Here is a 16,727-nt window from a genome sequence, read left to right on the forward strand (position 1 = left end):
GAGGTGTGGTGTGATGTGAGTTCTCCGTGGGAGGTCAGGATGAGTCCGGCCGCGAGTTCTGGATGGTTTGTATTCATAAGGTGAGTTGCTTGTTGTTCCTATAGTCCAACTTGCTGGTGACTGGGGCGTGAGTGACAGTTTTTGTAGTGTTTCTTGGGAGCTGTTTGAAGATCTTCCTTAGCATCTTCAGGGTGGGGAACCATAATGCAGTGGTGGCGTTGACTTGTGCGGTTCGTCCAATTTGATGTAGATTATTTTAAAGTTCCGGGTTTGGGTCTGAGTTTGGCTGGCCATCAATTGGAGTCTCTGAGGTGTTCTTGCCAAGGGTCAGTACTTCTGTCTTGTTAGTGTTTATCTTGAGTCAGTTGGTTTTTATCCAGTTAGCGACTTTGGTCATGCAGGCGCTGAACTTGTTCCTTGTGTTGGGGGTCTTGTCAAAAAGGGAGACTATGAGTTGTGTGTCATTGGTGTAAGAGAGGTTGTTGGTATTTTGTGCATGGAGTAGGTTGGCCAGAGGGATCATGTATGTGTTGAAGAGGGTGAGACTGAGCAATGAACCTTGAGGACCCCACATATGACTCTACGGGCTTACAAGGATTATGATACCAGGCTGACTGCTGGTGTTCTATCCATTAACAAGGAGCAAAATCCAGTGGAGAGTGGGTCCTTAGATGCAAATCTCGTACAAGCATTTGGTGAGGATGGGTATGAGACCATTTAAGACACTGCAGAGAGGTCCAGGAGAATGAGGATCGCTGTGTCTCCTCTGTCAAGGATCATGTAAATGTCGTCTGTGGTGGAGATGAGTGATGTTTCTGTACAGTGGTGTAGTGTGATTTATAAAGCTACTGCTGCGTAGTTTGTCAAAGCACTGAAGAGTGTTCTTAAATAAATGTTTGAAATCTAACTACCTGCTGAAAGAGGTGGCTGCTAGATAAAGTAATAGATCTTGCTTCAAGTTCTGGTCTTTTGTTGGTTTCATACTCAAACTTTCCAAAACCCTTTACCGTTACTCTAATAATCACAGGATCCACATCCATATTGTTCTTGTCTGTCCTAACCTTCAGTTGCACGATCACTAAAAAAGAAGTACGTACCTAACTCTAAGATGAGATCAGTGCCAACAATTTTCATCATAACAACCAGTCTTTACTTCATGTCATGCACAGCCCACAGACACTTACCTAAAAATATCCACACCCTCGATATTATTGTTGTAGACATTGTCTATCAGGCTAAAACTAAGTAGAGAGCTAGAAAGGATAAGATTTTGAGGCACGAAATACAGATTCTCAAATTTCTGCAGGTAAAGTAATGGCCTCTTTGATCAACTTTCAAGATATCCCTATCGGAATCTGGCAGCAGTTGCATGAATAAATACTTCTATATGATTAATTCAGTAATCAAGGCTAGCAGCAGAAACATGAACAAAGTAAGATTATGATTAAGAATTTGGGCCTCATTTAGGAAGGGTTTTTGCATTCGCTGTCCCTCTGATTCCGTAAATCTGACTGGTTGCAAGCGCTAAAACCCATTTTGAATATACTACGCCTACTTAACCATTTGGAAAAGGTTATCTGAATAGTTCAATGAGTTTAGGAAACCATAAGGAATCGGTATATGAAAGGGGCGAGTTAAGGGTGCACCTTCAAAATACCGATTTCTTATGTTATATATTGTTTAGTGACTTAAATCTGGTTGCAAAACAAGAATATTTGACCACTGCCTCAAAGAAGGCCTATTCACAAACATTGCCGACAGGAATGGTTGGTGAATGTTGACGAATGTTGACGAAAACATTTCTTTAGGCACAGGCAGTGGTCCGTGGGATCACTTCACTCCTCCCTGCTCCTAAAAAATGTTTTAAAACGTTTTCTTTTTTAACAGATCACGTTTTTCTTTTAGAAAAACTGGTTATATTAAAAAAAAAAGAAACGTAACTGAAAATTAGGCCCAGATGTGGTCTGCTGACCCCGGCAGGCCTTCATGCCTGTGACTGTAGCCAATCATAGGGGGTCACAATATTTATGAGTTAGGCCGAATTATGACCCACTACGATTTAGTATTCTATGAACTGACGTATTAGTACATAGGTTGGCTTGCAAAATACAAATGCATTATTTACACTGACCATTTTATTGCACACAAAGACTGTTTCGTCTTGTAACTAACAGTGGCCTCGTGTCATTTTTCTTTTACTACGTCTAGGATCTAGTCTGCCTACGCTCCCATATATAAGCGCAGAGACAGGTGCTGTAATTTCATCTCTGTCCATTCTTTTTTCGTAGTACCAAACATAATTCCTCATCTTCATGGAGTAAGAAGTGAGATGATGCTTTCGTCACGTCTCCTCGAGAAAACTGTGTCTAAAAATATTGTACAAAATTGCTTAGCGAGTAAGACGAGGAAAAATGAACAATTTATTCACTAGATAACCAAGCACTTCAGGCTTCTTGTACTTAATCTGGATTCGGTAAAAAAGTGATTGCAATGTGCTCACCGACCTTTACCGAATGCCTCTGGAGGCAGAGGTGTTACAGTTTAATTCCAACTCACAAGGGGCAGTTACGGTCCAGCATGGTGAAATTATTTCGTTTTTATGTGATCGTTCTCAGCTACATGTACTGAATCTTCCGAGGAAAAGGCGTCTTTTCAGCAGTGCCAAAAGTCACTCCGAAGAAGGGTCGTGCAGGGTCGTGCCAGGGTCGTGCAGTTGGTGTTGTCTTGTCCATCAGTGCCCCTGATCCATTTTAGAGTCGCATTTTCCACGTCTTGCACACTTTAGAATTTTCAGTGTGTTCGTAAACTTCTTTCAAAGTTGAGGACGTCTCCTAAAAATAGAGAAAAACAGGGAAACTCTGTGTCTTCTCGTTTGTTTCAAATTGTATTGACATTACTTTCTTTCAGTATATTTAACTCCCAATTTTTGTTTTGTAGGAAAATGGGTACTCACCAAGGAATATGTAATTGATAGTGTAAAAAGTGGCAGATGGCTTGACGAAGCCACATATGAATGGGGCTGTACATTTGAAGAAGACTCCCAGGTGAAATCTGCGCCCAAAAGATGGCGTGAAAAGCTAAGCCGTACTGACTCACCTGGTGCATTCCACGGATGGAAAGTTGTGCTCCTCATCAAAGAAAGCGATAAACGAAGAGATGCGTTTCAAAGGTAAGACTGGAAGGTTTCTGAAAATGTAGTTGTTTGAAAGCACTACGTAATTGTATGTGGTACATCTGCTATAGCTGCTCCTTGTGCACAAGAAGCATATTTGTCACTCACTCTAATAATATTGCAATAAGGGACATGAGTAGGAGGTTGAAGGGATAATGTGTCTGTGTGTCTCCTGGATAATATGTGTTCGTTTTATTGAATGTCTTAGTTATTTGAGTTACTAAGGGGTTTAGAAGTCGATTGATTACATCTCAATAGCTTTATGATTGTAAAATTCATAAACAATTTTAGGGATATTTAGTTGTACATATTACGCAATGCCATAAAGTGTGTATTGGCGTTCAAGTGATACCCAGGTCTTAAAAAGGAGTTAGAACTTAGCAGGTTAATATATTTAAAAACAACGTTTCAGCCATTTAAGTGGATCATTTCTTTATTCCGTAGCACGTAAAAACACGACACCCTAGTTAATCATGTGTGCCAAAACAAGGTTAAACAATTTCATCATATATTGACCATGTACGACCTGATCAATATGGTTTGTCGGTTTACTTTGAAACATAAAAACATTACTACATATGAACCGAACAATGAATGGAATAATTAAGCATGCACTGGTGTAGGAAAGTGAGATCTGCTGCTATGGTTACCCCCACTTTTTGCCTGATGTTAAGCTGTTGTTGACTAGTCTGATTAGGATCCTGCTAATCAGGACCCCGGTCTATCTGCTTTCTCCCTAAACTGTTGTGTTCAGTACTTAGTACACCCCAGATTGGATACTGGGGTACCGTTATAAGTCCCTAGTATATGGTACTAAGGTACCCAGGGCATAGGTACCACAGAGGTCTCTCATGGACTGAAGCTTATATTATGCCACCCATGAGATACCATTCAAAATGAAGCCACAGGCCTGCCATTGCAGCCTGTGTAAGCTGGTGCTAGCACCACTTACTAAAGATATAGGTTTCCTTTATCTAGGGTCACGGCACTTAAAACCTATAAGTCACCCCTATAGCAGGCCTTTGCAATCCCAAAGGCAGGGTGCTTCGTTCTAGGTGAGAGGGTGCACCTGCATGAGCAGGACACCCCTACAGACTATGGGGTCCATTCTCCCGGGTTGTCAGTGAAGCAGCCATATACTGTATAGAGGGGTACTGCGTCATTATGCGATGACCATCTGGAAAACGGTTGCAACAAATCCTATTATGTTTGGTATCAAACATGTTGGAATCATACCCCCACACCATAAACGGTGTGGGAGGTAAGATTCCAAGCACTGGAAGAACCCTCCGTTAGGCTCTCAGTGTTCCTGGTACCAGCCTTCTTGACCTGGACAACACAAAATGGTTCCTCCCGCCCAGAGACATAATTCTGTCCTCCTCCTTCTGAGCCAAGCTCGAGCACGGGAAAGGCAGAACAATAGACAGCAGATTTATCATGCCCTGTTGTCGCCGGTGGTGGAACTTGTGTCTCAGCATACTTATTTTCAATTGGATTAAGTCTTAAAGATATTATGGGGCCAGAATACGCGAAATAACAGGATGTTAGTGACCCCGTTGTACTGGGATTTTGGTGAAAGAATATTTTCTTGCTCAATTGAAGTAAGATTCAGCAACTAGAGTATTATAGCTGTTTATTTTGATGAGCCCTGATGTCCTAGGAGGACGAAACGCGTAGGCTGTTTTTTGAGTTATTCTTTTGCAAGAAAGCATTTAATCTGGATGAAACAAATCCTCATATTGCATTGAACATATCATATTGGATTGAATATTTTTCTGTTGGAACTTGAATTTGGTGAAAAACTCTTTTGAAAAATAAAATAAAAAATACGGACTGCAGTATTGGACTGATGATTTTTTTGTAAATTTGACGCTCCTTCCATCAATTTCTACATTTTCAGAACAATAGACACCTGTTACAGGGAGGTGTGACCACCTCCCAGACAGGATTCAGTGGTTTGGGATGGGGTGGATGCGCTTGCCAGCGCTACTCAGCCTGCATGAGGGGCACATTTGGTGTCCCTGTGCATAGTCCATGGCTCCCACTCTGGCGTGAAACTGGACAAAGGACAAAAAGGATAACCTCCCCCCTGTCCAGACCCTCCCCTGGGAGATTCCCCCAAATCTTCCCAACCCTTTCCCAACGGTACTTAAGGGCTTTCCTGGGTGTTATTCCCTAGATTCGTCGTGGGATAACATTCAGATAAGACACCACTACTCTTCTACCGTGTGGGCACTATGGACTTCGTTTGGGCCAGACTCTGTCGCCCTTCCAGTCTGCTGCTTCGTCTGTGCCTATGCATCGTACAGAAACCTTCCAAGGCTTGTCAAGCATCAAAGACACCTGAAGAAATCTCCCTTGGAGTGAAGGAGTCCCTCCCCTGCATTTGCAGGCACCACAACTAAGTTGACGGGTCTGCAGATCCTCAGTTCCTCCGGATTTCGTGAGCTCTGCAACACAGGTGGTGGTTTTCCACAGCTCCCTAGGCCTGCCCTGCCCTTTCACCATGTTTGAGGCCAGTATCCCTCGTGGGGGTTGTAGGAACCGATTCCCTTTGCACTGCGTCCAATTTGCAGTTGCAAAGGCTTGATGGCATCTTTCCAAGAAGATCTTCCGGTTCCAAGTAGCTCCAACCTCGAGCACCACCAGTGACCAGTACCCTCAGCCATACCGCATCGTGTGCATCGTGACCTGCATCTTTTGGTGAGCTGCTTGAGGTCCTCTCGCGACTCCAGTGCCTCCGGCCTCTGGGTCTACTTGAGGGTCCCACTTGTTTCTTTTAGGCTCCCATGAATTGCTCGGGGCCTGCCCTGATTCCCATGCTTTAGTGATTCCCCTGGACCTTTCTGTTCCTGCCGTTGTTCCTACTTTGATTCCTGCATCGCTTACTTTTGCCAAGGCTTGTTGGTGCTCCCGCCAGACACCAACCCCTCAGCACTCGACATCCTTCGTGGGACAGCTCGTGCACAGCTCCTCGTCCTCCTCAGCGTCGCTTGGTCCTCACAGCTGCAGAGTCAAGGTCATCGTCATCCATCCTGCAACACCCGACATTGGAGGGAATTCATCTTCCAAGTCTCCTGGTCACTCCTGAGTGACATAGACTCTGTCCCCTCTGCTTGCAGGTACTTATCGTCTTGTATCCACCTGCGGATTCCACTGGACACTTTCTCCTCTTCCAGCAGCGGCACTTTCCTGAAGTCCTCCATTGGGTGCGACTGCAATTTCCAACACCACTTCACACATATGCACTCGCTTCCCTGGTGTAGGTAACGTGAGTACTGGGATGTCCATGGGTGGGGTGGTTCTCCAACCTTTTGTCTTACACAGTGTTTCTTCTGGGTCCACTGGGAAGGGTCCTTAATCTTTAAAAATCCAACCGCAACTTACACGTTGAGTTGTACGGAGCACGCAGTCGTGTTCCCACAATGCACATTCTCTCCGTGTGGTCCATAACTACTCACCTTTGGTAGTTCCTTGGGTCCCCAGCACTTCTACATCCTCTCAAACTTGTCTTGACCTGAGTCATGGTTCTTATACCATTTTGTTAGTATATGGTTTTGTCCCCCCTGGGTCCACTGTATATTTCGTGCTATTTACTGTGTTTCTTTGCTAAAGTATTGTGTGCATTGTGCATATCTCTGGATAGGAGATAGTTTTATGTGTTAGAGAGTATTATATAATAAATACATATTTTTATAATACTTTGTGTGGTTCTTTTTCACTTAATATATACTATAAGATTGAATTCTGGTAAAACAAGCTGCTTTACACTCCTTCTAGACTAAGCCAGAAGGCTGCTCTCCACATCTACCACTTAGAGAGCTTTCTAAGGTTGTCTAAGACCTCTTAAATCACCATAAGGGTTGTCTGGGCTGGTGCAAGAGTGTCCACTTACATAAGTGTACATCATATACCAGGCCAGCTTCTCACAACTGGTACCTCTTATGTGCATCCCTATATACCTCTGGGTTATTCTACCTTTTGAGAGGGACACAGGGTACCTTGCACTGTTTTTTTAGGAAAAGCAATGGCTGTTCCTTCTATCCAGAGTGTGTGAGCTGGCCTCCTATGCACATGATAGTATTTTATTTCAAGTAGTCACATCCCCCCTTTTTTGTTTACTTTTTTGCTCCCTGGGATCTCGCTTGTGCTGCAAGTGACAGATTTCAGGGAATGTTATGGATATCATAACCACAACTTTGTGCTCTACATATGTTTCTATTAAAGATCTCTCATACCTACTTTACTGTCCCAGTTTAAGTGTGAACAAATTAGAGGTGAATTATTTTTGATTACTGTGACCCTGGCAATGGAAATTATATTCACTGAAGAGCAGGAGGATTGAACATCAAATTGGTTTCTGAAAATCCTAAAAACCTTTCATGTGTGTTAGGTTTATGATGCAATTTAATTGCCACTCATTAAAGTTTTGTTTTTTAGCACCAAAAAGCCTCGATCATATCAAATCGAGTGATCGATCGTGAATGCGTGGTTCCAGGTCAAATCAATCAATCAAGGCATTTACAGAGCCTGATATCGACAATTGGAGCTGCCTCCTGGTAATCCTAAATAAAGAGAAAGGCAACTGACCATTAGGTAAACAGGTGATGAACCACCGCAAAGGGACTTTCCACCTTATTTTGTGGAACAAAGCCGGAGCAAAGAAATTGCTAGAAGATGGCAGACCTTTACAAGACTGGGTAACATGTGACATAATTGCCCTTCAGGAGACATGGACAGTGGAGGAGCTGCCTCTTGAGGGATTTATACACCTCAGCACACCAGCTGAGAAACACAAGAGTCACGGATGCCCGAAAGGCGGGCTAGCAGATTATGTATCAACAGCATTCAATATCCAATCGGAAACTTATAGCTACTTATGGATCCAATGTGCAACTCATAACATTTTCATTTCCAGCAAAGGAGGAATCTAGAGTGGTATTGTTAATTAACACCTATGTACATCCATGGGCCAAAGTAAAAAAAAACATATTGCCATACTAACAACCATAATCACCGACATACGAAACACCAACCCATTCTGGGATATTATTAGAACATGAGATTTCAACTCAAACTTAATTTTTACACCAGAAGAGGACAAGAAACTCGCAGCAGATAATAAGTCCTGGAATGTACAACCTCGATATCAGTTCAAGCCGGCTTGCCCCGATCTAGTGGGGCAACAACTGGTGAAAACACTTGAATACCTGGGCCTGAGAATAATAAATGGCAGAACTCCGGAAGACTATCCGCCAATGTATACTTACTTCGGAGGGAAATCGCAATCAAGGCTTGTTTACACAGCAATATCATTACCATTAATGCCCTTTCTTATACATTTTGCCATCAAATTCACAACCAAAAGAGACCACTCATGAGAACATACTCACTTTAGCTTAAATCTACCAAAGTATTAGATTAGAATGACAGTAGTAGAAAGCATATTCTCCATTGACTTGAATCGATTGAAATGGACAGCGGAGAACATCGATGAACTTCAAGCTAAATTACATGGGTTGATAATGGAAAGTGAAAGAAGTACGAGAGTGGGTAAGCTTTACGGACAAACTAAAAACAATCATGACTGGCAAATCAAAACAGGCCCTGAGACTCAAAAATAATACGCCAAAACCGATTGAAGCTTTTAAACTCAAATGAGAACTAAAACAAAAATCCAAAGGAACAAAAAAGAACTGAGTTGAGCGCTATAGGTTGGGAAGCCAAACGCAACCTAAGAAAAGAATACAAAAAGAAGATATTGGAACATAAAAATGATGTGAGGACAACTTCTGGGTTACATTATTACATAAAGCGAACAAAAAAAAAACTCAAGTACATTCTGGGAAACAATAAACAATCTGAATCTGTTGCCTTAAGTGTACAAGAACAAGATTGGGCCGCGTTTCTAACAGATTTACAGACACCAAATTCCTGAACTTTCTAGCAAGCAAGGAGAAGGAGCAAGTAAATGTCAGAGATCAAGTGGAACAAAAGAACAGTGACATGCTCACTAAAAAAAAACTAACAACTATACGCCCCGTTTCCCTACCTCTGCGCCGAAAACAGAAGGAGTACAAAGCAATGGAGTTATGACGCGCCAGTGGTTCAAGGGCCATACCCGAAAGCCGAGCCTACCAAGTAGAGGAGATAAAAAGAATGATAAAGAAGGGACAAGGAACCGGGGCTCCAGGACCAAATAAAATCCCCTGCAAATCTTCAAACTTGCACCAGACTTCTGGGGAGCGAGACAAAAAAATGTATTTGAAAAAGTGGAGAACATAAAGCAAATTCCACCCAGCTGACAAGGATCAGTAATCTCACCGATCTACAAAGGGGGTGATAGATAGTCCCAGTCCAATTACAGGTTAATTGCACTACTGGATCTAGATGCAAAGTACTGCACGTCGCTGATACTAGTAGACTTGAGTGTGTGCTGACACCACACCTTTTTAATCTTTTTATGGCGGACCTGGCTCCTCAGCTCAACAAGATTACCTCCCACCCACCTCAACTGGGCACTTTGTCATTATCCCACCTATCATATGCGGACGATGTAGTCCTGTCGCAGGGATTCCGTGCTCAGACAGAACTGTGCATAGAGGCTTGGAACCTCAGTGAATTAGGGTGTGCCAAAACTCACCTTAGTACCCAAAAATCCCCTACCAGACTAGCAATTAGTGTCTCATTGGTCATCATAAACTCCCAATGCTTAGACAAAACAGAACATGGACTTAGTACACCTCAGGAAACGTGGAACATATGAACACTCTTTTGTTAAACAATCATTTCAATCCAGAACAAGGAGTAAAAGAGGACAGTTGCATATTTGAAATGTTTATTCCCTAATGCAGTGTTCTCAAACGCAGTATCTTAGCTAATACAAGCAAACATATTATAAGAAACAAAGTAATCAGCATAGTCACTAGTCCATAGAACACAAACGGTGAAAGCATAGTATTATGCTAAAATGAATAGGGTTTAACAAAACCTAATTCTCACCCTCCCTAGCTAGTATATTATATTATATCTAAGAAGGTCTCTTGTGGTTTTTAGCAGAGCGGCCCCATACCTCAAGATCCTATTGGTAAGGGATCACATCATCAGCACCCAGCTCTTCTGCACGTGAGGCACCATCAAGTGTGTTTGTATGCTCTCGTGCAAAGCAATATAAAACACGCCTAAAGCCAGAACTTGGCTGCAGCTGCATGTATGTTATGTCTAGGAACGTGCGAAGATCAGTGTTCACAACAACCACTGTGTTGAGATATCCTTGAAGGTTTCAGCACTCACTGTACAGACACAGCTCGCCAAGCAAGGCTGATATCAGTGTAACAACATATTATTCTCTTATGAATCAAAAACATTCTACTAGGCTCAAAGCTAAAGCAACAACTATGTGTTGTGTGCAAAAGCAGCAGAAAGGTAAAATGGCGTTTAAACTCCTAAAAAGCTCATGCTAACTTAACACAGCATACAGGCTATATATATATCTATATATCACCTTCCCTTGATCTGAGCATGTATCAGATAAGATAAGAAAGGGGACTCAATTGTTAAAAACAGAGTTCAATAAAACGTTCAGTTCGAAATCGAGTAGGTGAGGTAAAAAATGATTTAGTCCGCCCAAAAATCCAAAATCTCACCAGCATGACATTGTAATGTCCACTGTTAATAGAGCCAATAGGTTTGATTAAAAAATAATATCCATCATAATTCGGAAGAATTTTTTTTTATGAGAGAAACAAAAAATCACGACATCAAAGGCCTCAATAGGAGTCAGCCTAAAACTGAGTATGCAAAATAAGCAGCAACCGCTTCCAAAAGGAAGTCAATGTTATCATCCGAAAATAACTCAGCCATCCAATTTAATAGTGAGAAAGAACATGCATGCTCTTCAATAACCGGAGCCTCTAGTACCATCAGAGGACAACTCGGAGGGTTCTCAATGAAGCTGTGTGCGAAGAAATCTTGCGCCGCTGTGAATATATTCCAACGACCCAGAACTCAATGCATCGCTGCATAGGCCATAATCCCTCCGTCAGAACAAAGCAATTCATGAGTAACTAAGGGACTCATGAGATGATCATAATCCACTTCAGGAGACACCAAATTGCAGAGACACAAATCCAGGGCCCAATCGAAATCACAGCTCAGGCAATGAAACACAGGCTGGACACAGGTGAAATAGAAAAATCGAATCTATAATCCATACGATGCACTTAAGGTGGCAAGTGGCAGCACACCATAGTATTCAAGCATCCTGTTGCGAAACAGTGCTAACTGCTCCTGCTCGTTTGCGAACACAGGACGGCATCCATTTTGAATTAAACATAATAGCAACAAAAAGCCTGCAGCCAGCGCCAGTAAAACGGGAAATCCACCAAATAGGCTGGAAAAGATCGAATGGAAGAAAGCAGGAATGACTCCAAATATCTTTTGGAAAGAAGTCACTAGACCACTGCTCACTACTTTAAAAAAATGAGCCAGCCCCCAAGTGGAGGACGCGTTAAAGATTGTATGAATGAGCTCACCAAAATGTAAAGGAAGGTCAAGGCATGCACTTCTGTGCGGGTGTTAGCTACAATGAAGGACAAATGTTTCGCGAGCAGATGTGAGGTCAACTTCTTTTTGTGACAGTAAGGCTCTTATTCTGCTCATCTTATTGAACTCTGACTTCAAGGTCGGAATTCTCGGCCAGATGGAAACATCCAGGTTCCCATGCGGGGGTGGATACAGCACATTTTTACAGCAAACCACACGCTCACTGACTGTTACAACATAAGCTATGCCTTTCAATAACCCACACCAATCCTGAATTCTGTCAGGCAGCTACGTGGGCCTAGCTGCACACGTTTACCAAGCATTACTGACTGTATAACCAAGTCCGGAGAGACGGCTTCTTTGGCTGCTTTGTTCTCCAGGACTTCCTGGTGTGATCTTGGTTCGCAGACCCACCCCTGGGGTGGGCCTTGCTGGGGTATCTATTCTAAGGTAAGGAATCTATCAATATGTGTTTCTTTCAGATGCACAAGTTACTTACCTTCGGTAAAGATATATCTGTAAGAAACATTAGTAGTGATAGATTCCTTACCGCCCCACCCATCCTCCCCTTTCTGCGAACTGATTTCTAGGGTTAAGGACATCCCTTTCAGGGCCCTAGTTTCATGGCACCAGTGGTCAGTTTCTTGTATGGCTCTGCGTTCCTTGCACGGAAAGTCGTGTACAGAACTGACGTCAGCGAGCGTGGGCGCGTCTAAATAGCTCCAGCTACGTCATCTCGGCGACAGCGACTCCAATGATGCATGCGGAGCTGCGCAAAAATGCCTACTGACGCGCAGTGATACTGCTGACAAAAACTTTCCGGATCTAGTCTGACACCTGGGGGTAATTCTAAGGTAAGGAATCTATCACTACTAATGTTTCTTACAGATATATCTTTACCGAAGGTAAGTAACTTGTGCTACATGACTCATCTTAACATTTAGCAGAGGATGCTTAATACGCAAATGTTTAATATTGAGCTCTGAGGTGAGTTTCACTTTATTTCCTCTTATATTTTTCGTCTCTTCAGATTTTTATAGACCTTTACATTTTTGTCTGCTTTGATATTGCCCCTTTGTTGTGACTGTTCCTCAAGGTGGTTTTTGTGAGCTTGAATCTTTGAACCAAAAAGCATGGAATGCTTTCTCCCAGTCTTTGGCTGCTGTCAGATAAGTCCACTCGGGTGCAGCGTATTTTTGATTTGGTACCTTGGCTCTTTTCGACCTTCTTAATGTTTATCCATCATCATTAGTGTTGCTCTGTTCGAATTGGCTTGAGACTTCAATAACAGTTGGGAGTATTCCGCCTTCTATCAGGATTTTCCTCAATCTGTCTGTTCTTTTGGGACAACTGTCTCCATTTATCACTCACATTTCGGTTGCACTGTTCACATCAACTGGGTCGATATCTCAACCTAGTCAGGTTCCTTTCCCCATGACCCTCGGTACCTGCAGGGACTGACTCTCTATGAACCTTACTTTGGGACCCAGTAGCTGGAGCCCCCTCTGCTATTTGACTGATGTCTCACTGTGAGCGCATGTACTATAGGTACTGCACCTTCAAGGGGACATAGGACTCAGTAAGTGTGGGCAGCATGTACCCAATCAGGCAGACCACCACATTTTACAGCTGTTGTGGTAACAAGGATCACCAGGTATAGCCCCCACAAACATAACTTCAATTACGACTTGTGTACGTGTTTCTTCAGCAGTCACCGGGACTAAGGTCATGGCAATGCTACTGTTGTGACACAGAACGTACCACATCAGCCAATCCTTTACAGTAATCAAGCACCAATTCATCAGTAATGTTCAATGATGTCGAGTTGCATCTAATTAAACAGTCCTCCATATCTTCCCACATGACTCATTGTGACCAGTGTTTTCTTTCCTACATTTTGCTGTTGGCCAACTACACATTTTAGATACAGCACTCCTGCAATCGCTCTCAATCGGGGATGAAACCATGTTTGACGAAAGATTTGCATCATAGTATCCCTCCCAACTTCAATTACGACTTGTGTACGTGTTTCTTCACCAGTCACCGGGACTAAGGTCATGGCACTGCTACTGTTGTGACACAGAACGTACCACATCTGCCAATCCTTTACAGTAATCGAGCACCAATTCATCAGTAATGTTCACTAATTAATTTGCCGGGACTGCAGTCCCCATAATGAATTCATGTGGGAACAGTCCAGTTCTTCTGTCTGGGGTACTTCTCAAACTCATCAACACCAAGGGCAAAGCATCAGGCCATTTCAGAGGCGTAGACGCACACTTTCTTCAACCTGGAATTCAGCATTCCATTAACCTGCTCAACCACTCCAGATGCTTCTGGTTGATATGCACAGTGTAACTTCTGCCCAATTTGTAATGCTGCACAAAGCATTCTCAAAACCTCATTGTTAAAATACACAGTATGAGTTCTGTAAGAAATAGTTTTGCTACAGTTAGGCTGTAATTACGCCTAGTTTGGTATGCTTACGCCCAATGAGAGAATAAACACACAATCACCAAAACATATTTCAAACATATTTCAAACCATTGCAAGGAGGCATTGCAATGATGTCGAGTTACATCTAATTAAACAGTCCTCCATATCTTCCCACATGACTCATTGTGACCAGTGTTTTCTTTCCTACATTTTGCTGTTGGCCAACTACACATTTTAGATACAGCACTCCTGTAATCACTCTCAATCGGGGAGGAAACCATGTTTGACGAAAGATTCGCATCATAGTATCCCTCCCAACATTCGCAGGACATGATCATTTCTTGCAATGGGTGATAACAAACTGTCAGGTAAGACTGTTCTTCCATCCTAGTACACCCACACCTCATCTTCCTGTCTCTGTGTGTACCCTGCTTTAATCCTCCCTTGTCTTTCAGTTTCTGGCACTTCATCTTGCAAGGCTTTTCTCTCTTCCAATGTTTCCATAGTTGTCATCAGCCTACACTCTATGACATCGGTTTTCTCTTTTAAGTGGTCTCCATTAAAAATGTATGAATTTAGAGCGCAGACGGGTGCAGTGTAGTCCGCATAGCGGTTACCAACTGTTACATAATCATTCCCCTGTCGATGGGCTGGGCACTTGACCACTGCAATTTGGATGGGCAGTGTAATGACAGCAGTGGATTTTGCATGCCCTCTCCGTTACAGATCGGTGAACCCGAAGAGGTCATGAATCCACGCTGCCACCACAACTGTCCAATATCATGGACAACCCCGAAGCTATATTGGCCATCAGTAAAAATGGTAACTCCCAATTGTTCAGTAATGCTGCAAGCCAGCTTAAAGGCAACCAACTCCCCAACCTGAGCAGAATACACTCTTGTAACTAGGAAGCTTCCACCACTCCCACTACAGTACAGATGGCATACGCAGCTCTTAAGGTAACTTCATCTCGCAAACATGATCCATCCACAAACACATGATCTGACTCAAGTAATGGAATGTCCAGAAGGTCCTGTTGAGCCTTGGTTCACAACTCAGTCACATCCAGGCAATCGTGAGCCGCTTCCTCAATCAAAACTTAATTTCCTGGCAAAGGCATCAATATAGCCAGTTACAAACTTGTGTATTGCACCAGTGACACATTCTCAGCACCCAAAATCACTTGCTCATATTTTGTTAACCAACTACTAAAGAGATGTTGCGTTAGAGTATGAGTGAGCAAGATCTCAGCAGAATGTGGCACATGTACTTTCAATGGTGACCCATCACACTACGTCAAACTCACACATGTAGCAGCAACGGCTTTTAGAAATCCAGGTAAAGCTGTGGTACAGGATATAAAGTAGCTGGAAAATATGTAACAGGCCTGCGTGCAGTTCCATGCATCTGCGTTAACACTGACAATTCGCAACCTTTGCGGTCACATTAGAACAGAGTGAAACTTTTGTTAAAGTTGGGCTTTCCCAATGCTGGAGCTCAACACACTCTCTCGCAGTTCATTAAAAGAGCGCATGCACTCATCATTCCATGAAACTGGATCTGACACATCTTTGTATGTAATTCTTTGAAGTGAATGTCAATAAAAAGTTTGGAATCCATTGCCGACAATAGCCAACCATTCCAAAGAACATGTGAACTTCCTTTTGTGTGCTAGGAGGATTGAAACGCCAAATCACAGTTATCCGATCCTGTGACACCTTTCTGGCTCCCTTTTTAATGTGATACCCTAAGTAAAGGACCTCTCGCCTGCAGAATTGTAACTTTGCTGGTGATACTATATGTTCACTTACTGCAAATGATTTAATAATGCGAGAGTATCGTATATGCAAGCTTCTTGAGTATTTGATGCTACTAACAAGTCGTCAATGTACTGAACCAATGCAGGGTGATTTGGCATTACCAATGTTCTTCTTCAATATCTTATTGAAGTTGAAAGGGCTTTACATATACCCTTATGTTACACAGCACCATGCCAAGACATGGTTTCCGAACTGGAAAGAAAAGAAAAATTGGCAATAGATGCAAGGAAATGGAAAATAAAGCTTGACACAAATCAATGACAGAAAATCATTCGGCTTCACATGGACTCTGATGTAGTATCAAAGCTGCATTTGACACAATCGGACAAATTGGAATGACAATCTGATTGACCTTGTGCGAATTCTGCACAATTTGTTATTTTCCATTTGGTTTCTGAATTCCCACGATAGGTGAATTTCATGGGCTTCCCCTAATCTCTCTAAGAATTCCTTGTTCAATCAATGACCCAATCAATTCAAGAACGTTATTCAGCAAGTAAAAACTGCCATAAAAGTACATACAAATAAAAGCAATTCAAGCGATGTAATTCATAAAACGATCAAATCCTTTAAGATGTCCTCACATAACGATCATATACCCTCAACAGAATCTTAACACAGTACTTTTCCTTAGGTGGATAACTTTTAAAATACAGAGGGCAACACTAAAACACACAAATTGATTGTTTAGTGGAAGTAGAAATGTCAGTGCATCATTATAGTTTCTAGTATTCTGCATATTAAAAAGATGTTTC

The 16,727-nt window shown here is 42.5% G+C and overlaps 1 protein-coding gene across 1 annotated transcript in view; it reads left to right on the plus strand.

The window, feature by feature from the left end:
- The window catches only part of SLF1 (SMC5/6 complex localization factor 1), a 754,058-nt gene that overhangs the window by 89,826 nt on the left and 647,505 nt on the right, over positions 1 to 16,727 (plus strand). The window contains exon 4 of the mRNA XM_086960920.1: positions 2,938 to 3,169. Within this exon, the coding sequence (XP_086817046.1) occupies positions 2,938 to 3,169 (232 nt within the window). The remainder of the gene's footprint in view (positions 1 to 2,937; positions 3,170 to 16,727) is intronic.

The sequence above is a fragment of the Lissotriton vulgaris genome, chromosome 3_1 (genome assembly GCF_964263255.1).
Source record: "Lissotriton vulgaris chromosome 3_1, aLisVul1.2, whole genome shotgun sequence".
In the NCBI taxonomy this organism is placed as follows: domain Eukaryota; kingdom Metazoa; phylum Chordata; class Amphibia; order Caudata; family Salamandridae; genus Lissotriton; species Lissotriton vulgaris.